Source organism: Podarcis erhardii (genome assembly GCF_964252035.2).
Source record: "Podarcis erhardii genome assembly, chromosome: 9".
NCBI lineage: Eukaryota > Metazoa > Chordata > Lepidosauria > Squamata > Lacertidae > Podarcis > Podarcis erhardii.
Window position 1 is genome coordinate 76669124 of NC_138512.1, and position 21565 is coordinate 76690688.

At 48.5% G+C, this 21565-nt stretch overlaps 1 protein-coding gene across 2 annotated transcripts in view; it reads right to left on the reverse strand.

The window, feature by feature from the left end:
* ADAM33 (ADAM metallopeptidase domain 33) overlaps positions 1-21565 on the reverse strand; it is a 97345-nt gene that overhangs the window by 53160 nt on the left and 22620 nt on the right. For both annotated transcript variants that reach the window (XM_081876728.1, XM_081876727.1), the window contains exon 3: positions 16884-16960. In XM_081876728.1, the coding sequence (XP_081732854.1) occupies positions 16884-16960 (77 nt within the window). The remainder of the gene's footprint in view (positions 1-16883; positions 16961-21565) is intronic.

Here is a 21565-nt window from a genome sequence, read left to right on the forward strand (position 1 = left end):
CAAGGACAAAGTGCCTGGATTCCCCCAGACACCTATTATTATTACAGTCATACCTTTAGGTTGCATTTATTCGGGTTACAGGCACGGCGAAACCCGGAAGTACCAGAACGGGTTACTTCCGGGTTTCAGCGGTTGAGCATGCGCAGAAGCGCTAAATTGCGCTTTGCTCATGCGCAGAAGTGCAGAATCGCAACCTGAGCATGCACAGATGTGCCACTGTGGGTTGCGGACACTGCAGGTTGCGAACGTACATCCTGCACAGATCATGTTCACAAACCAAGCGTCCACTGTATTATTATTATTCATTCATTCAGCTTATTTTGTTGTTTAGTCATTTAGTCGTGTCCGACTCTTCATGACCTCATGGACCAGAGCACACCAGGCCCTCCTGTCTTCCACTGCCTCCTGCAGTTTGGTCAAACTCATGCTGGTAGCTTCAAGAACACTGTCCAACCATCTCGTCCTCTGTCGTCCCCTTCTCCTTGTGCCCTCCATCTTGCCCAACATCAGGGTCTTTTCCAGGGAGCCTTCTCTTTTCATGAGGTGGCCAAAGTCTTGGAGCCTCAGCTTCAAGATCTGTCCTTCCAGTGAGCACTCAGGGCTGATTTCCTTCAGAATGGAGAGGTTGGATCTTCTTGCAGTCCATGGGACTCTCAAGAGTCTCCTCCAGCACCATAATTCAAAAGCATCGATTCTTTGGTGATCAGCCTTCTTTATGGTCCAGGTCTCATTTCCATACATCACTACTGGGAAAACCATAGCTTTAACTATACAGACCTTTCAACTTATACATCGCCCTATACCCGGAGGTCTCAGGGCAGTTCACAAGAAGACCACAACATACAAAATCAAACCAAAAGCAATAACCCAATAACCCCCACACCCAGAAAGCCACATTCTAAAAGAGTGTTGGGTGTCAATAAGATCAACCAAAGGCCTGGTTGAAAAGGAACGTGTTTGCCTGGTGCCTAGAGGTCTATAATGAAAGCACCAGGTGAACTTCCCTAGGGAGAGCATTCCACAGACGTGGAGCCACTGCAGAGAAGGCCCTGTTCTCATGTTGCCACCCTCCAGATCTCTCGAGAAGGAGGTACACGAAGAAGGGCCTCAAAAGATGATCTCAGGGTCCGGTTAGGTTCATATGGAAAGAGGCGGTCCTTGAGGTATTGCAAACCTGAGGCCTTACAGGTCAAAACCAGCACTTTGAATTGGGCCCGGAAACCAATTGGTAGCCAGTGCAGTCGGACCACAATCAGTGTAAGATGCTCAAACCGTCTTGCTCCGGTGAGCAACCTGGCCACTGAATTCTGCACTAGCTGACGTTTCCAAACCATCTTCAGAGGCAGCTCTACGTATAACACATTGCAGTAACCTTGAGGTTACTAGAGCATAGACAGCAGTAGTTAGACTATCTCTGTCCAGATAGAGAAGTAGCTGGGCCACCAGCCAAAGATGATCAATTCTGCCTTTGAAATCCCGGTAATGTAGGAAGCCAGTGTGGTGTAGTGGTTAAGAATGGTAGACTCGTAATCTGGTGAACCGGGTTCGCTTCCCCGCTCCTCCACATGCAGCTGCTGGGTGACCTTGGGCCAGTCACACTTCTCTGAAGTCTCTCAGCCCCACTCACCTCACAGAGTGTTTGTTGTGGGAGAGGGAAGGGAAAGGAGAATGTTAGCCGCTTTGAGACTCCTGAAGGGGAGTGAAAGGCGGGATATCAAATCCAAACTACTCTTCTTCTTCTTCTGCCTTACCCTGAGGGTTTCAGGTACGGGTCATTCCTGGCCCTACGTGGAGATACTGGGCATCAAATGAAAGCCCTGTTTACCATAAGAAGGTCAGAAGATCCTGCTGGATCAAGCACATCTCATCCAGCACCATGTTCTCATCATAATCATAATCACCATTATTATTATTATTATTATTATTATTATTATTTACTTGTACTCCACCCATCTGTCTGGTTTGCACAGCCAACATACATAAAAACATAACAAAACATTAGACATTAAAAAAACCAAAAACTTCCCCATACAAGGCTGCCATCAGATGTCTTCTAAAGGTTGTATAGTTACTTATCTCCTTGGCTCGGGGGTCACAAAACTCCGTACCCTCCAACATTTATCCAGTGAAAATAGGGACATCCTAAGGAAAGGCGGAACATTCCAGGCTCAGATTAGAAACTAGGAGGGCTTCTGTAAATCCAGGGTTTTCCCTGGAAAATAGGGACACTTGGAGGGTCTGTAATAGACCAATGAAGGATAAGGGAAAGAGATCAAAAACAGGTACCCCCAGCCATCACCATGCCAACCCAGAACATCAGAACGACTAGGCATAAGGAAGAACTTTGTTGACTAAACATGAGGAAGAATTTTCTGGCGTTGAGAGCTATGTGACAGTGGAACAGGCTCCCTCAGAAGGTTAGCTACACAAAATCATTGAATTGTAGACCTGGAAAGGGATCCTGAGAATCAACTAGTCCCAACCCCTGCAGGAATATTCCGCTGTCCCATTCCGGGATCGAACCTGCAACCAGTTCCTGCGCTTGTTCTCTAGCTGCATTGCAAATCGTTGCAAAGCTCCCTGATTTCCCCAAGCCCCTTCTTGTTTCTAAATGTTTAGAAAACGCCTGAGGTTCTTTAGATCAGTCTTGGCCAAACTTGGCCCTCCAGTTGTTTTGGGACTACAACTCCCATCGTCCCTAGCTAACAGGACCCAGTGGTCAGGGATGATGGGAATTGTAGTCCCAAAACAGCAGGAGACCCAAGTTTGGCCAACATTGCTTTAGATTTATCTCCTAGCAAAAACACAAGCTGGGTTATTTTTGTCTGTTTCCCCACCCCAACGGGGGTCTGTCTGTCTGTCTGTCTGTCTGTCTGTCTATCTACAGTGATGTAGGATTGGGGTTTCCAAAGGGTGCCTGGTCTCAATTTGCAGGCATCAGGTGTGCCGTGTTGGTGGGAGGAGAGCTTCGGGTGCAGCACTCCCCATCTATTTTTCTTTCTCAAAAACCAGAGGGGTCTTTGTGGCAATTTAGATTGGGTCCGTGGGATGGAAGGGAGAGAGTTAGCTTGTTGCCTCTGCTTGACTGCGGAACGGACAACTTCGCAGGGTTGTGGGCTCTCCAGAACCCACCTTCCCAGCAGCTTAAACATCGCCATCTAGAGTTGAACTGGGGCAATGCGATCCTGGCGCATAGGCAGGGTCTTGGGCTCACTGATACCGGTTGGGCAAGAGGCGTGGAGACCAGCAGTAGGGGGCGCCAGAGCCAACGACAGGTAGAGCCTCCCAATGAGAGGTTTAAGGCAAGGTCAATGCGGCACTGCCCTCATGGACCAGCCTCCTATTCTGGGCTGTTTGCGTGGGAAGAGGGAGCTCTGGGGAGGACCAAATCTCTGAGGCATCTTCGGCAAGCTTGCACCCCACACCCGTCCCCGTCCGGCTTGCAGAGTGGTAAGTTCAGAAACAGGGGTCATCTGGTGGTCCTGCGATTCTTTGGTTCTCCTTCCTCTCTCGTCTTCTCCTGCTTTGGAGAGAGCGAGAGATAGAGCCGCAACAATCTCTCCAACCTTGGCAGGGCTTTTCAAACTCAAGTCTATCTCCCAAACACTTCCTGCCGCGGCTGAGCTCCAAGCTAAGCGAGGTTTTTCAGCAGGGGTGCTGGCAGCCGCCGTGAGCATTAGCAGAGTCTCGACTCTGTTTGTTTTTCTCTGCTTTCCTCCTCGCCTCTCCCTCCGTGACAAACTGCCCCCCCCAGCCCCTCGACAAATCCATTTATGTATAAAAGAAATGAAATAACATTCCAGAATGTGCAGCGAGTGGAGGTTGTCGGGAACCAAAGGACACTGCGGTCCAGGAGAGAGCAGCGTTCTTGGCTGCAGGGCAAGACCCAAAACACCTCCAGAAATTGTTTCAGAGGGACAGAAGTGATCACAAACGTGAAAACCGCGCGAAGACCTGACTCGGATCAGAAGGTGCTAGGTTTGGAAATGGAAGTTTCGGTTTAGAATTTTGTTGCTATTAATTTCACCTCCCTGGTAATGTTTTTCCTAAACATTCTTATTGATGGTTACCGGAAACTGGCCTAGAAAGCTCAGCTAGAAATTATTATGATTATTAGTCCTCTCAAAAAGCAATCAAAAACACACACCACTGAAACACCACAAGCCATTGCAACAAACCCATCCAATAAAAACCGCTGGAGAAAACCCCACACCCATACAAACAAAAGACAGATCTCTAAAAGAGGCCACAAATACCTGAAACCCTTCAAGTGAAAAGCCAAAATCCTGTGTAAAAAGGAGAGCTCTTCCCTTGCACCAAAAAGAGAGAGAAAGATATCCTCCATGGGGAATGCATTCCATAAGCAAGGAGCTACCACTGAAAAGGCCCTGTTCTCGTGTTGCCAGCCTCTGGGCACAAAGAGAAGGGCTTTGGGGGACAAGTGCAGGGTCAATTCCTGGGGGGAAAGGCAGTCCTTGAGATATTGGGGTCCTGATCTGCCAAAGGCTTCAGAGGTCAAAGCCAGGACTTTGAATGGAGCCCAGAAACCAAGGGTTTCATCCACATTCCTGCTTGCCCTGTGCCTAGAAAAGCATGGGGTCAAAGCGGTTTCGCCTTTGCTCTGCCGCTTTCCCCTAGAAAACCTGCTCTTTAGCACTAAATCGGAACAAACAGCAATCCAAGGAAAACCCCTGCCATTTGTTCCGATTCAGCACTCCACTGCGGGTTCCCCCAAGGGAAAACGGCGGGGCAAACATCAGTGTTGATGAGCCCTAAAACTAAAACACAGTGAGATGAACCACTCTGTGAGTTTGGCAGCTCCTTCTCAGATAGCTGGGAGCTAAGGTCTTGCAAAGGGCAGCGAGCAGGGCAGAGTCATCCAACAGGGAGAAAGGAAAGGAAGGAGATGTGCAATTGTTCTATTGGGAAGCTGAACAGTATTCCTGGGCTGTTAGCACTTTGCATAAGATAGATCGAAGCTGTGCATAATAGCCCAGTATACCTGAAGGATCGTCTCCACCCCCATTGTTCTGCCCGGACACTGAGGTCCAGCTCCGAGGGCCTTCTGGCGGTTTCCTCCCTGCGAGAAGCGAAATTACAGAGAACCAGGCAGAGGGCCTTCTCGGTGGTGGCCCCCGCCCTGTGGAACGCCCTCCCATCAGATGAAATAAAGAAATAAACAACTATCTGACTTTTAGATGATATCTGGAGGCAGCCCTGTTTAAGGAAGCTTTTAATGTTTGATGTTTTGTTGTATTTTTAATCTTTTGTTGGAAGCTGCCCAGAGCGGCTGGGAAAATCCAGCCAGATGGGCAGGATATTAATAATAATAATAAAATAATAATAATGCTGCAAAAGGATGACGAATCTGTTCTTGCTCATCTGATCTTTGTTGCAATGGTGCTGCGATTACAGGGTTGCGTCGTTCGAGCTGCAGATTTTAAGACCTGCCATTTGCTGTGTCGCCAAAGCTGTTTGCTGTGATTGTCCTGTTTGCAAAGAAAAGCTCAGACAGGCTGACCACAATGTTTGCGAGCGAGAACTGCGTTGCTGGTGTTTCCAGCTCAAATGCTGGTGTTTAGTCTGATTATGATTCCAGCTCAAGAAAATGTGTTTACTTTAACTCTTGGCACGTTTCGTCCCATCTAAGCCCCGTAGGACCCAGACAGCAGAGGTTGCACAAGCCGCCCTTAAATTTGAGCATAGAATTCCCGCCAGCCCCTCTGTAACGAAAGCAGGAACCAAAATGCTCGGGTGCAAGGAAAGAAGCCATTCGAGGGAACACCAGGAGCGAACTGGCACCCACGGTCAGCAGCAGCCATTTTGAAAAAAGTTCTCATAAGAGATGCCCCATGCCAAGTGTAATAAACAAAAATCTGCCCTTATTCCCTTATGGGGGACACAAGAGCCCTTACAGAGTCCTTTGCAGGTTCTCCATTGGTCAGAGAAAATAACAGAGGCCAACCAGAGAATATTGAGAAGCAAAGCAGCTAGCAAGCCTGATCTTTATTGCACTGTTGCAACAGGGTGCTCCCCCTCACACGCAGGAAAGGAGGAGGACCCCGAACAAAGGTGTGCCCACCCTTATATAGACATTTTAAATTGTCTTGAGGGGCTGGGAGCTGGGGGCACTGTCATACAGTGGTTCCGCTCCTTCCTCCTGGGCCGTGTTCAGAAAGTGGTGTTTGGGGATGAGTGTTCAGACCCCTGGACTCTCACTTGTGGGATGCCTCACGGTTCTGTCCTCTCCCCCATGCTTTTCAACATTTACATGCAGCTGCTGGGAGAGATCATCAGGAGGTTTGGGCTGGGTGTTCATCACTATGCGGATGATACCCAGCTCTACCTCTCTTTTAAATCAGAACCAGTGAAGGCAGTGAAGGTCCTGTGTGAGTGTCTGGAGGCGGTTGGGGGATGGATGGCGGCTAACAGATTGAGGTTGAATCCTGACAAGACAGAAGTACTGTTTTGGGGGGACAGGAGGCGGGCAGGTGTGGAGGATTCCCTGGTCCTGAATGGGGTAACTGTGCCCCTGAAGGACCAGGTGCGCAGCCTGGGAGTCATTTTGGACTCACAGCTGTCCATGGAGGCACAGGTCAAATCTGTGTCCAGGGCGGCTGTCTACCAGCTCCACCTGGTACGCAGGCTGAGACCCTACCTGCCCGCGGACTGTCTCGCCAGAGTGGTGCATGCTCTAGTTATCTCCCGCTTGGACTACTGCAATGCGCTCTACGTGGGGCTACCTTTGAAGGTGACTCGGAAACTATAACTAATCCAGAACGCGGCAGCTAGACTGGTGACTGGGGGCGGCTGCCGAGACCATATAACACCGGTCTTGAAAGACCTACATTGGCTCCCAGTACGTTTCCGAGCACAATTCAAAGTGTTGGTGCTGACCTTTAAAGCCCTAAATGGCCTCGGTCCAGTATACCTGAAGGAGCATCTCCACCCCCATCATTCTGCCCGGAAGCCGCCCAGAGTGGCTGGGGATGCCCAGCCACATGGGCGGGGTATAAATAATAAATAATTATTATTATTATTATTATTATTATTATTATTATTATTATTATTATTATTATATTGCCCTCCCTGGAGTCCAAGATTACCCCCAGATACATCATACCTAAATCACAGAAAGGGGTGGTCTACAACAGAAATCTGAGTGCGTTGTTTACCTCCTGTCTGGCAGGTTACCTGTTAATGCTTACTTGATTGGATACCCTGGGGAGCTTGGCCAGTCTTTTGTAATGATAAATACTTAGTTCCTGAGCCAGGTCACAAGCTCACCCTATTCATACACAGACATACCCTTAAGACAGGATTTGTGAAGGAGAAGACAATGGGGAGGGTCCCCCACCTCCTCCCTCCTTGCGGAGAAAACCTTTGGTCAGTTTGGAAGTGAAAATGTTTTCAGGGCGGTCCTCCTGTGCTGCTCCAGACATGTGGTCCACACAAGTATGTATGCACTTGGTTGGTACATTTATGAAAAATTATTACATACATATATATATATATATATATATAACCTTAACTTTTTTATTTCAAAAGCAAAGTTTGGACACCTTTAAAAGAGGACGGGACAAATTCATGCAAGGGAGGGCTATTGATTGCTAGTAGCCAGGATAACTGTGCTCTGCTTCCACGGAGGCGTAAGAAGAAACTTCGGATCAGGCCCATGGCCCATCTGGTCCAAGATCCTGTTCTTGCAGTGGCCAATCGGATGCCCCAATGAGAAACCCGCAATCAGGATTCGAACACGAGACCCCTCCTGTGGTTTCCAGAAACTGCTCTTCAGAAGCATCACTGCCTCTGACTGTTGGAGCGACAGCATAGCTGCTGGAAACCAGAAGAGGGGGGAGAGGGCTCTTATATTCGAATCCTGTTTGCTGGTTTCCAATTGGAGCATCCGATTGGCCCCCCGTGAGTACCGGATCCTGGACTACATTGGCCGTTGCCCTGATCCAGCAAGGCTTTTCTTAGGTTCCTCGTTTCATTCCACCCATCAAGTCTCCTGGGTTTTCATTTATGCAGCAACCCTTATATTGCAGTTCTTGGAACACAAAAGCAATTTTATGGTGCATTTCAAAGCCAAAAAACTGATCACATAGTCAGAGAGAACCCGTGCATTTAATGGGGGGTTGGGGGGTCAGGCTGGGACATCAGCAACAGATTTGGGCTGAAATCCTAGACACATCTGGAGCTGGGAGTAGGTCCCACTGAACTCAGTAATGCTTACTTCCTAGAAGACACGAATGGAGTGCTCTGTTGCTGTTGTTTTCTGAATAGAAGGGAGGGGTATTTTTAGGGGGGGGAGACCTAGATCTTACGATTTTATCATTTTTACAACCTTGTCAGATGACCCCTTTTGTGAGTTTGTATTTCTGTTTCATTAAAAGTCTTCTGTCTGGTTTTATTTGTTACGCTGTTTTTGGTTTTAATCGGGATCCTGTACACCGTACAGATATATATTTGAGTTTGCAGCATAGAAATTAATCAATACCAATAGGAATAGCTACGACGGCAGCTACATAGGGCTGGCCCAAGCCAAACAGCTGGATTTGTATTTGGGGATGGGTGTAATTTCATCCCTGGAGGCAGAAAAGTCTGGGGAGGGCCAAGGAATGGAAACAAAACCTCATTGTAATGTAATTAGTCACTTCTCTCTGTCTCTCTATGCTTTTAAAAAAACTCTTTTATAACTTGGTTCCTCCCTTTCTATCTATTTAACTCTTGTCACCCAGAGCCCTGTGTCTTAATTATCCCCATTTCACAGAAGGGCTACTCCATGGGTAGGCAAACTAAGGTCCAGAGGCTGGATCCGGCCCAATCGCCTTCTAAATTTGGCCCGTGGACAGTCCGGGAATCAGCGTGTTTTTACATGAGTAGAATGTGTCCTTTTATTTCAAATGCATCTCTGGGTTATTTGTGGGGCACAGGAATTCATTCACACACACACACCCCAAAAAAAATTGTCTGTGCCCCACACAAGGTCTGAGGAACAGTGAACCGGCTCCCTGCTGAAAAAGTTTGCTGACCTCTGGCTACTCAAACAGACTCGGAAGATGACTTGCTATCACCTGTGAAGATCAATTATGCACATTTCCAAAGATTGCTGATGTTTGCATATCTTAAAATCATAGATTTGTGGGGTTGGAAGGAACCCTAAGGATCATCTAGACCAACCCTCCGCAATGCAGGAAAATGCAGCTGTTGCCTATGAGCAGGGCCAGATTTAGGTTTGACGAGGCCCTCAGCTACTGAAGGTAATGGGGCCCTTTTTATGTCCAGCTGTCCTTTGTCAACAACAAATTGTCGCTGTTTTCTGTGTTGAATATACAGTGGTGCCCCACAAGACGAATGCCTCGCAAGACGAAAAACCCACTAGACGAAAGGGTTTTCCGTTTTTCGATGCGCTTCGCAAGACGAATTTCCCTATGGGCTTGCTTCGCAAGATGAAAACGTCTTGCGAGTCTTGCGATTTTTTTTGCTTTCCCCCCTTTTTCTAAGCTGCTAAGCCGCTAATAGCCTCTTAGCCGCTAAGCCGCTAAGCCTTTAATAGCCGCTAAGCCGCTAAGCTGCCAATAGCGCTAATCCGCTAATAGGGTTGCTTCGCAAGACTAAAAAACCGCTAGACGAAGAGACTCGCGGAACAGATTATTTTCGTCTTGCGAGGCACCACTGTATGCTATATGGTAATTTATGGACCTAAGAGGTATCTCAAGCAAGTTGCACACGTTGCCATGCAACCAGTCCATGTAGAAGATAGGCACCCTATATATAGAAATGAGCAAACCAGTGATATTTTAGGGAGCAGGCGAAGCCCATGACTTACATCATAGGAGCCTACACAATACAAAACACTGTTGCTGTATGTAGGTTTTGTTCGTTTTTTTATCTTATATTTTGGAAATGTACATCCAGGTTTTTAACTTTTAATTTTTTGGGGGCCCCCAAGAGAGTGGAGCCTTAAGCTATAGCTTGTTTAAAAAGGTAAAGGCACCCCTGACCATTAGGCCCAGTTGTGACCGACTCTGGGTTTGGGGCGCTCATCTTGCTTTATTGGCTGAGGGAGCCGGCATACAGCTTCCGGGTCATGTGGCCAGCATGACTAAGTCGCTTCTGGCGAACCAGAGCAGCGCACAGAAACGCCGTTTACCTTCTCACTGGAGCGGTACCTATTTCTCTACTTGCACTTTGACGTGCTTTCGAACTGCTAGGTTGGCAGGAGCAGGGACCGAGCAATGGGAGCTCACCCCGTCGTGGGGATTCGAACCGCCGACCTTCTGATTGGCAAGCCCTAGGCTCTGTGGTTTAACCCACAGCGCCACCCGCGTCCCTTGTTTAGCTTATACCTAAATCCGGCACTGCCTACAGGGTTCGAACCTGCAACCTTGGCATTATCACCCTCATGCTTGAACCGAATGATATCCAACTGAGCTTGATCACGCAGTGGTTACAATTTCCATAGCAAGCCCCACCGTTCTTCATCTTAGAAGCCGGCATCCAAAAATGTGTTGAAAGGGAGCATTCTTAAAAAAACCTCTAGCCCTAACCTGGGGGTCCCCTTGATTTGCAATACAGCTCCTGTCAGCTCCCGCTAGCATGGATATTGTCGAAGCACAGATGCAGACTGACCACAGAAAAGCAACAAGTCGATTCATTGCTGCTTCCTTTCCTCAGAAGAGAAAACCACATTCTTTTCCAATGGCACATACTGCCACTTCTTCAAGTTCCACCTGGTCCTGGTTGTCTCCCTCCCATCCAAGAAAACCCCCTTTTCCCCGGCTGCAAATTCCCCCCAGTTTGCAGGACTTGGCCGTGCCCCGACGGCAGAAACTCAAGCGAGCCTGTCAAACTCTCTCTCTCCTTGTGAGCTCAACTTCCCCCCAAATCAAAACCAGCTCCGTTCTTGTATGTTTCCACAACCGTGCATTTCGACGGGGCTGCAGTTGGCGGCCAAAAGGGAAGGTGATCCGGGGCGGTGGTGGAAAGGAGGGTTCCGGGCAGATTCCAGTTCAGACGGTTAATCTTGCAAATCAAGGCTTTGCCAACCCGGCGCCCTCCAGATCTGCAGGGCAGCATTTTGGGGGAGGCCAGTATAATGTCTCTCTTCATTTCACACCCTAGTGATTAATCTGTTGCGTCTTTTGGGTGCCGAGCGATGCTCTGATGTTCTTGGCAAGACACTGAGAGTTATAAGAGGAGGACTTTTTCTTTTTGAAAACACCAATATGCATCAGGACCAACTGGCCCATCTAGTCCAGGGTCCTGTTCTGCGGCCCAGATGCCCACTATAGGAAACCAGCAAGCAGGATTAACGCACAAAAGCAACTCTCTGCTCCTGCAGTTTCCAGCAGATAAGGTAAAAGGTCAAGGACCCCTGGACGGTTAAGTCCAGTCAAAGGCAACTATGGGGTGCGGCACTCATCTCATTTTTCAGGCCGAGGGATCTGGTGTTTGTCCACAGACAGCTTTCTGGGTCAGGTGGCCAGCATGGCAAAACCACTTCTGGCGCAAAGGGACACCATGACGGAAACCAGAGCACACGGAAACGCCGTCTACCTTCCCGCCACAGTGGTACCTATTTATCTACTTGCACTGACGTGCTTTCGAACTGCTAGGTTTGATTTGATTTAAGTTTCTACTGAAATGAGGCTGTATTTTAATGTTGTATTTTAATATTGTTTTTTAAGTTGTATTTCAATCAATTGTTTTTATACCTGGTGTTAGCTGCCCTGAGCCCGGTCTTGGCTGGGGAGGGTGAGGTATAAATAAAATTTATTATTATTAATTATTATTAGGTTGGCAGGAGCTAGGACAGAGCAACAGGAGCTCACCCCGTTGTGGGGATTCGAACTGCTGACCTTCCGATCGGCAAGCCCAAGAGGCTCAGTGGTTTAGACCACAGCGCCACCTGCATCTCTCAGCATTGCTGCTTCTGACCATGGAGGCAGAGCTTCAAGAACAGTAGTCTTTTAGGTGCCAAGAGATGCTCTTATGTCCTGGTAACTTCCTTGGCAAAACACTCCTGAGAGTTACAAGAGGAGGACTTTTTCTTTTTGAAAACACCAATATGCATCAGGCCCAAATGGCCCATCTAGTCCAGGGTCCTATTCTGACTGTGGCCAATCAGATGCCCGTTATGGGAAAGCAGCAAACATGGTCCAAGCCCCAAAGCAACTCTCTGCTCCTGTGATTTCCAGTCCCTGGCATTCAGAAACACTGCTGTCTCTGCTCATGCAGGCAGAGCTTCATGGACAGCAGTCATTGTGGGACGTGAAACACAAGAGCAGTCAAGTACAACAATCCTAGAGTGAACATGTTTACACATGGGGAGGAATGTTTGTTTCCTTCTGGGCTGGGACAGACTTCCTCTGCATGTGACTAGAGGTGGGTGTGGCCTTACCTGTGCAGGTAACGACAAAAACACAGGGATGGGCAGCCATCTCTCTCTCTTTGACTACATGCGTCGAAGAAGCAACATCTGCTTAGCCAAAGATGCTCTCTTGGCCAAGAGAGGACAAAGGGACTGTCTCCTTATGAGATAGTTTCCAGGTATATGTTACTTTTCTAAACTTAGTCTGCCCTCTGGGATCCTATTGTAAACAGAATGATGTGTGAGTAAACCTTTTTATACTTCTATAGAAGGCTGTGTCGTGTCTTATCTTTTATGAGGGAATAAGGGGAAAATACCAGAACAGTTATTATAGAGACTTTAGCGAGCCTGAGCAAATGCATCTGCTGCAAGTTTAAAAAGGGGGATGTTACTCTGCCAAATTGCCCACTTACACCACAAAGAACTCATAACCCACCTACCGTATTTTTTGCTCTATAGGACGCACCAGACCATAGGAGGCGGAGAACAGGAACAAAAAAATTCTCCCCCTCTCTGCTCAGTGCCCCTTCAGCGAAGCGGCAGGAGAAACGGAGCCCCTTCCATTTCTCCTCCCGCTTCGCTGAAGGGGCGCTGTGCAGAGAGGGAAAACTGTGCAACGACTCTGCAGCGAAGCGAAGCCTGGAGAGCAAGAGGGATCGGGGTGCACTGACCCCTCTCACTCTCCAGGCTTCAGACGGCTATCAGCAAGCCTTCGGAGCGCAGCGGGAACTCCTGCTGCGCTCCAAAGGAATGCAGATAGCTGCCTGAAGCCCCTGGAGCGCAGTGGGAGTTCCCTTCAGGCAGCTTCAGCGAAAGCAACTAGAAGCCTCAGGAGCGCGGGGGGAGCTCTCCCTCTGCGCTTCGGAGGCTTTGCGTTGCTATCGCTGAAGCCAAGGAGCCTGCATTCGCTCCATAGGACGCACACACATTTCCCCCTTTTGGAGGGGGAAAGTGCGTCCTATAGAGCAAAAAATATGGTACTTTCCACAGCCAGAATCATCATAGCCAGACACTGGAGAGACCTGTCAGGAGGAAGCATGGACCAATGGTACCAAATAGTACAAAAAACAGCCCTACTAGAAAAATTAACCAATAAACCGAAACTGACACGGGGACAAACACAAGAAGAGGCCTTCACCCCGGTATGGCTCCCCTTTATCACATACACAGCCCAACAAGACAACGACAAAAATCCACCAACAGCATACAAATCAATATGGCTAACCTGATCCAAAACACCCACCCACCCCACTCACACACACATGAAAACAAAAACCACCACAGCCAACCACAAGTGAACAACCACACCCTAGGCCAACCCCAACCTCTCTCACCACCAAAGGAACACAAGTGAACAGCAGAGAACCTGCACAAGCAACGCTGACACAAAACCCCACATATATTAAGCAAAATAGAAACATCGCCACCCGACCCCATCCCCACCCATCTTCCCCCCCCCTTTCCCCCTTTTCTTCCTAATGTCTCAACAAATGAAACTGATTTGTAAAAATGTTACATGGGGGGGGGAATAGGAGAGAGAGACATTGCAAACACTTTTGTAAATCAAGAAAATCTTTAATAAAAATAATTAAACAAAAAACAAAAACAAAAACCGCTGCATTATGGGGGCAAAGTTTGTGTCGTCTGCCCCAGAAGCTCCAAAATTCAAGCGTGTTACGACAGAAGGGAGAAAAACTTCTCCTTATCCATAATTTTGCAAGCTTCTATCACGCTTTAGTTGAGATCACCCTCAGGGTCTCTTCCACCACGATGATCCTCTTAACTTGCCGTTTCTCTAAGCCAGGGGTTGGCAACGTTTTTGTGGCTTGGGCTGGTTCACAGTTCTGCATACACACGCATGCGCAAACACTATTTCTGGTGCGGAGGAGGCGTGCACGGCTTCCCATTGGCTGCAAAAGCTTCCTGCAGCCAATGGGAAGCCGGCCAGCGTCCCGGAAGGCGGTCCCCACTCTGCTCCGCTCCGGTTTAGCGAGTTTAGGTGCGCGGGAGCCAACCGAGCAGGAGGAGGGGGTCCGTGCATAGCTGTCAACCGTCCCTTATTTGGTGGGAAAGTCCCTTATCCCAGCGCCGTGTCCTGCTGCTGTCCCTTATTGATGATGTCCCTTAAATTTCCCGGGTTTCAAAGGAAGCAGCTCCTCTCCCTCCCTCCCTCCCTGCCGGCCAGGGAAGAGGGAGGCTCCAACTGTGTTGCTTGGCTGCGTTGCTCACCCAATAAGGAGTCTAAGAACAACTGGGGGGTGGAGCTTGCATGCCTTGTGCCAATCAAATTGGCCGCGTTGCCTGGGGACTCGCCTTTGCTCAGCGCTTCCCAGCGGAGAGCTGACGGTGGTTTTCCTTGCTGCATCCCCTTTGCCGGGTTGCTGCGCTGTGGGAACCACCGCTTGAGGCTACGTTTGGCTGCTGGCTGGGCTTTCTGCCTTTGGCTCGGAGGGGCTCAGAAGTTGAACATACCTGTGTTCAGAAAATCCCTTATTTTGGCTGCTGATCCCTTATTTTTGAGGCTGCTGGTCCCTTATTTTCAAATCTGTAAGTTGACAGCTATGGGTTCGTGGGCCGGTTAAACGGCCCCCATGGGCCACTTGTGACCCACGGGCCTTAGGTTGCCGACCCCTGCTCTAAACTTAAAAGGGCCCCAATGCGTCAGTGCTTTCCTCAAAGGGGATTCGCTACATCCGCTGCAGCAACACAACCCATGGCTCCGCCCTCGTTTCCCTCTAGCCCCGCCCAAAACCAACATGGCGGAGCAAAGGACAATATGACAATATGAGTGGCCTCTCCGTACCCTTACCACAGCAAAAAGACGGATACTGATGAACTGGAAAAATAAAAATGCGCCCTCCCCCCTCTGCAGTTGTTTTGAAGACATGCAAACTCACAACATACAAACAACTTGCATAGAAACGCAGACTTGCCACGGACAAATTCAATGATATTTGGAATCCATTCTTACAAATACAGTAATGGGTTAAGATCTGGTGAAGTACAATAACAATCTTGTAAAATATACAGTTTGGGGGTTTTTTCCCCACCCCCCTTTATTTTCCCTTCTACACGGGTTCTGTATCTCCTATTTCTTTCTCTCTCTTTTTGTTTACGTCGCAAAATGTTTAGGGCACATGTACTTTTTGAACTTTCAATAAAGATTTTTTTAAAAAAAAATTAAAAACCATGGCGGAAGCCCCTGAGAAGTTAGTCCATGAGGAATTGGATCCATTGTGGTGAAAAGGACTCCCATCCTCAGTTTGAAAAATGGGCATTGACTACATTATTACATGAGCACTGTTCCACAGCATTTGATATTTTCATTTACATACATTCATTCGAAATAAGATGGGTTTATGAAGCAATTCTATATCCTCCCACCACGCTTAGGAAGAATTCTACAAAACAGTAGTCAACATCTGGAATCACCGTTCAGTGTTGGACATCATATTTGCTGAATACACAAAGCTTCACAGCTTGTCTTTCATCGTACAAAGTCTGGTACCTCGCTTCATTTAAAGATTTTCAGAGACTTTGAGACTAAAGATTTCATTTTGTACTTGTTATGGTTTGAAGGAATTCTGTAAAGATTGTCTGTTGTGTATGTACATGGTCATCGTGTTGCCTAGACACTGCTGATGGAAAATGGGCATGTCTACCACCTGTGAATTTGTCAGGAGTTAAACTGTGGAACTGCCTGCCTCAGGATGCAGTGATGGCCACCAGACTGGAGGGCTGGAAAAAGCATTTGACAGATTTATGGAAGAGAGGAGGCAGGAATGCTTCTGAATAACAGCTTCTGGAAGCCACAGGAGGAGAAAGGGGTCTTGTGCTCGAATCCTGTGTATTGGTTTCCTTTTGGCCACTGTGAGGACAGGATTCAGGACCAGGTGGGCCCTTGGTCTGATCTTATCCTTTCAGGAAGCCAGAGAAACTGCCCTGGCAAAGCCCACCAATGTCCCAGCCCAGACTCAGCAGGAATTCATCTCAGCTCCAGCTGAGGGCTCAGCTTTCTGCAAGGAACATGCACGCTCCTGCTGAGAGCTCTGAGCCATGGCTCAAATCAAAAGGAGCCGGTGTTTTTGCAGCAGGGTGTTACAGCAAGGTATGTCGGGCGAGCCAGCCATTTCTGGAAGCTCTGGTGTCACGTCCTGGGACGGAACACTTTAAAAAAAATATACTAACTTTTAAAGAATATTTGCATTCCCCAAAAACACACCCTCGACAGCACATTTTTAAGACTGCAAGAAGGAACTTTGCTGGATCAGGCCAATGGCCCACCTAGTCCAGCATCCTGTTCTCACAGTGTCTGCAAGTAGGATTTGAACACAGGAGCACTCTACCCTTCGCCCCTTTCATCCCCGGCAAGGAGCAGAACAAACTCCTCAAGATACACAACTCCTCTCCCGTTGGCACAATGTATTCAGAGCTCCGGCATTTCTGGGTGCAGGACCCTCTGGGAATTCCTACTAAGTGGGCTCTTTGATGGGCACGTAATACTTACTGGTTTCTTTCCAGCACCAAAAGAAGATCTTTGCCTTCCACGGTCACCGCTATCTCTCCACGGGCAGGAAATGGAGTCTGCAGGAGAGAGAGAGGAGGAGACATAACAGCTCACACCGGACACCTTTTCTGATGCCAGATTCCAGCAAGTTCCCCAATTCTGGGCAAAGGATGGGAAATCTCTGCCAGTTGGGTAGCCCCCCTGATGCCAGCACACCTGACACAGAAAGAAAGGAAGGGATTTGGGTGTCAGCTGCCCGGAACAAAGAGTGTGCCCCAAATCTCTAGATGACCTTCCCTAGCAATGACACAAAAGGGAAAATGTCACAGGAGGTAAGGCAGAATTTCATTGTACCCAAAGGGATAATTCCTGCAGCAACGAATATCAGTCCATTGGCACCCAGGTGCAATGAATCAAAGAACTGTAGAGTTGGGAGGGACCCCAAGAGTTATCTAGTCGAACCCCGTGCAATGAAGGAATCTCAAAATAACAAATGCAGACAACTGCTAGAGATGTGGAAGTAAAAATGCAAACTTAGTACATATGATGATTAACTGCCCGGTGATAAGATCATTTTGGTGCGAGGTAAGGATATATATAGTGTTATGTATTGAAGTTCTCACCCTGGCCACCAGGAGTATCATGTATATAGTTTTCACTCAGGTCCACCCTGGGTTGTTGTTGCTACAATGTTGACAGCCGGTTGCCTATAAAAGCAGGCCGGCTGAGCTGTTTGCTGTTCAGTTCTGTTCCAGCTTACAAATAAAGAGCTGCTTTGAAGAATCGCTGTGTCGTCTGATATGTTCACCCACAACTTAACATATAGCAAGAGTAATAAAAAGAAACAGTTATTTAGGGGATTTGAATCTAAATTATATACCGGAAACGTGGAAAATTACAAGGGGTAAAAAATAATAATGGGTGTACCGTGCCATATTAGAAGCAAAAAACTTGTTTTGATTAATTGGAAGAGCCGCAAAAAGGCCCCATTGAGCACATTGATTGACAATATGGACCGACTAGTCACATACGAACAAATTGCATATCGACGCAAAATAAGAATGGATAAATATGAAGAAATCTGGAAGGAATTCTTAAGTGATAAGGCGGAAAGTGGTGGGAAGTAGGGGGAGGAGAGGTGGGAAAATATTGTTAAAAAGGTGTAGTCATAGGTATATCAGTACTCAAATCTGAATTGTTAAACTGTATTATTAGTGTTATTGTGGTTTTTGTTGTATGTGTTTTTCGTGGTTGATGTCTGTATTGAAAAAACGATTAAATAAATTTTAAAAAATAAATGAAGGAATCTCAGCTAAAGCATCCATGCAGGGCTGTCTTAAGCATATGTGGTGCCAGGGTGCAAAGATCGCCCAGTACACACACACACAGGTTGCCCAGTCCCAGGCGTGCAGGAGGGCAGAGCTGGTCGGCCACCTCAGCGTCTCGCTGGCTCAGTCGCCCCCGAACTGGTGGCACAGGGCCCACTGCAGAAGAAGCCGGTGTGGCGCTCCGACTGATGGGTGGGCTATTCCCTGGACTCAACGCTCAGGCCCCAGACACTCAGCCTGGCGCCCCTGAGAGCCTGGCGCCCGGGTGCCCCACACCCCTAGCGCCTATGGGTAAGACGGCCCTGCGTCCATAAAAGAGGACCACCCAAGCTCTGCTGAAAAACTTCCATGGAAGGAGAGTCCACCACCTCTTGTGAGAGACTGTTCCACTGCTGAAGAAGAGGAAGAGTTTGGATTTGATATCCCGCTTTATCACTACCCAAAGGAGTCTCAAAGTGGCTAACCATCTCCTTTCCCTTCCTCCCCCACAACAAACACTCTGTGAGGTGAGTGGGGCTGAGAGACTTCAGAGAAGTGTGACTGGCCTAAGGTCACCCAGCAGCTGCATGTGGAGGAGCGGGGAAGCAAACCCGGTTCACCAGATTACGAGTCCACTGCTCTTAACCACTACACCACACTGGCTCTTACTGTCAGAAAGTTTTTTCCAAATGCTTAGTCAGAATCCATTTTCTTGTATTTTGAAGCCATTGGTCTGGGCCCTCCCCTCCAGAGCAGGAGAAAACAAGCTTGCTCCATCTTCCATGTGACAGCCCTTGAGATACAGTGGTGCCCCGCAAGACGAATGCCTCGCAAGACAAAAAACCCGCTAGACGAAAGGGTTTTCCGTTTTTCGAGGCGCTTCGCAAGACGAATTTCCCTATGGGCTTGCTTCGCAAGACAAAAACGTCTTGCAAGTCTTGCGAGTTTTTTCGCTCCCCCCCCTTTTTCTAAGCCGCTAAGCCACTAATAGCCGCTAAGCCACTATGCTTTTAATAGCCGCTAAGGCGCTAATATCCGTGCTTCGCAAGACGAAAAAACCGCAAGACGAAGAGACTCGCAGAACGGATTATTTTCGTCTTGCGAGGCACCACTGTATTAGAAGATCACTATCATATCTCCTTTCAGTCTCCTCTTTCCCAAGCTAAACATAGCCAGCTCCTTCAACCGTTCATCATAAGGCCTGGTTTCCAGACCTTTGATCATCTCAGTCACCCTCCTCTGCACACCTTCCAGCTTGTCAACATCCTTCTTAAATTGTGGTGCCCAGAACTGGACACAGTATTCCGGGTGTGGTCTGACCATGGCAGAATAGAGTGGGACTATTACTTCCCTCAATCTGGAACTATACTTCTGTTGATGCAGCCTAGAATAATGTGAGCTGTTTTTGCTGCTTCATCACAAACTGTTGACTCATGTTAAGCTTGTGCTCCACCAAGATCCCAGAGCAGGCAAGGAGGCGAATATTCATACAGTGGTACCTCGGGTTACATACGCTTCAGGTTACATACGCCTCAGGTTACAGACTCCGCTAACCCAGAAATAGTACCTTGGGTTAAGAACTTTGCTTCAGGATGAGAACAGAAATTGTGCGGCGGCAGCGGGAGGCCCCATTAGCTAAAGTGGTACCCCAGGTTAAGATCAGTTTCAATTTAAGAATGGACCTCCAGAACGAATTAAGTTCGTAACCCAAGGTACCACGGTACCTGCAAAAGTTAGACAGCTATGCATTGCGAGAAAAGAAAGGGCACAGATTTGCATATAAAGCAGACAATGTATAAACACCAGTTGCAAGAAGTCCCCTGCAAAGTGACAACACTCGGGCTTTTTTTCAGTTTAGAGCAGGGGTCAGCAACGTGCGGCCCACGGGCCAGATGTGGCCCACAAAGACCGCTTTTACCGGCCCATGAGCTGCCCCTGAACTGAGCTGCCCGTCTTGCGAGTCCCCTGCATGCTGCACTAAAGCAGCACAACGTGGCATGGGGGGCTCGCCGTGCAGCGCCAGAAATTGCATCTGCACATGCGCAGATACCGGAAATCACATCTGTGCATGTCCGGGCGCCAAAAATCACTTCTGCGCAGGAGCAATTTCTGGTATCTGGGCATGCGCGGAAGCGATTTACAGCATTGTGCTGCACCAGTCTGGCCCACAGACGATCTCCGTGGGAGTGATGCAGCCCATGGCCAGTAAACCTTGCCGACCCCTGGTTTAGAGAAAAGGCAAGTAACAGGTGGGTGAGGTATAGAAAATTATGCACCATGTAGACAGAGTGCCTTTTTCTCCCTTTCTCAATAGAGTGGTACCTCTGGTTGCGAACGGGATCCGTTCCAGAGGCCCGTTCGCAAACTGAAAAGAACGCACGCTTCTGCGCATGCGGGGGTCGCGATTCGCAGCTTCTGCACATGTGTGTGACATCATTTTGCGCGTCTGCGCATGCGGCAAAACCCGGAAATAACCCTTTCCGGTACTTCCAGGTCGCCGCGGGACGCAACCTGAAAACGCGCAACCTGAAGCAAACATAACATGAGCTATGACTGTATGCGACAACTCAGTGGCATGCATGTTTATTGCACGTTGCTTCAAAAGACCCTGATTAGGGACAGAGGGGCTGCCATGCACCTAGCAGGTCGCCATGCAGATCCAGCATGCTGCAATTTGGGGAGAGATGACGCATTCCTATGTTTTTCACTGAAGATCAACAGGAGCTACTTGTCGAAGGTCGCGCAAGGTCAGTGTGTTGGAAAGAAACAAGCTAGTCTCTCTCTCTTGTGCTCTCGCACAATTCTCTAATGAAAGGGGTGCCCAACCCTTTGCGGCTTCCTGCGCTACCTTTGGGTGACTGCAAAATGCATCACCCCAGCCGAGACTGAAAACAGGCCCTTCGGCTTCCAGGCACCAGATGACAAACAGGTGTTTAAAAATAAAAAATAACCGCGAGAGGAGAAAGGACTGAGTCAGCCTCGCAAGGCACGCCAAGCGTCTGGCAGCCCAGGCTAGCCTGTGAAAGAGTTTTCACAGGAAAGAGAGGGGGGAGAGAGGGAGAAGGCTCAGGACCAAGGTTTTTGCAGTGCGGAGAAACAGCCAATGTGGTTTTATCACGGTCTAGGACCCTCGAAGCTCCGGGACCGCCTCTCCTGGTATGCCCCGCAGAGGACCTTAAGGTCCATAAATAGCAACATCCTAGAGGTCCCGGGCCCTAAGGAAGTCAGATTAGCCTCAACCAGAGGCAGGGCCTTTTCAGCACTGGCCCCGGCCTGGTGGAACGCTCTGTCTCATGAGACCAGGGCCCTGCAGGATCTGATTTCTTTCTGCAGGGCTTGTAAGACAGAGTTGCCTTTGGCTTGGAATCAACTTGA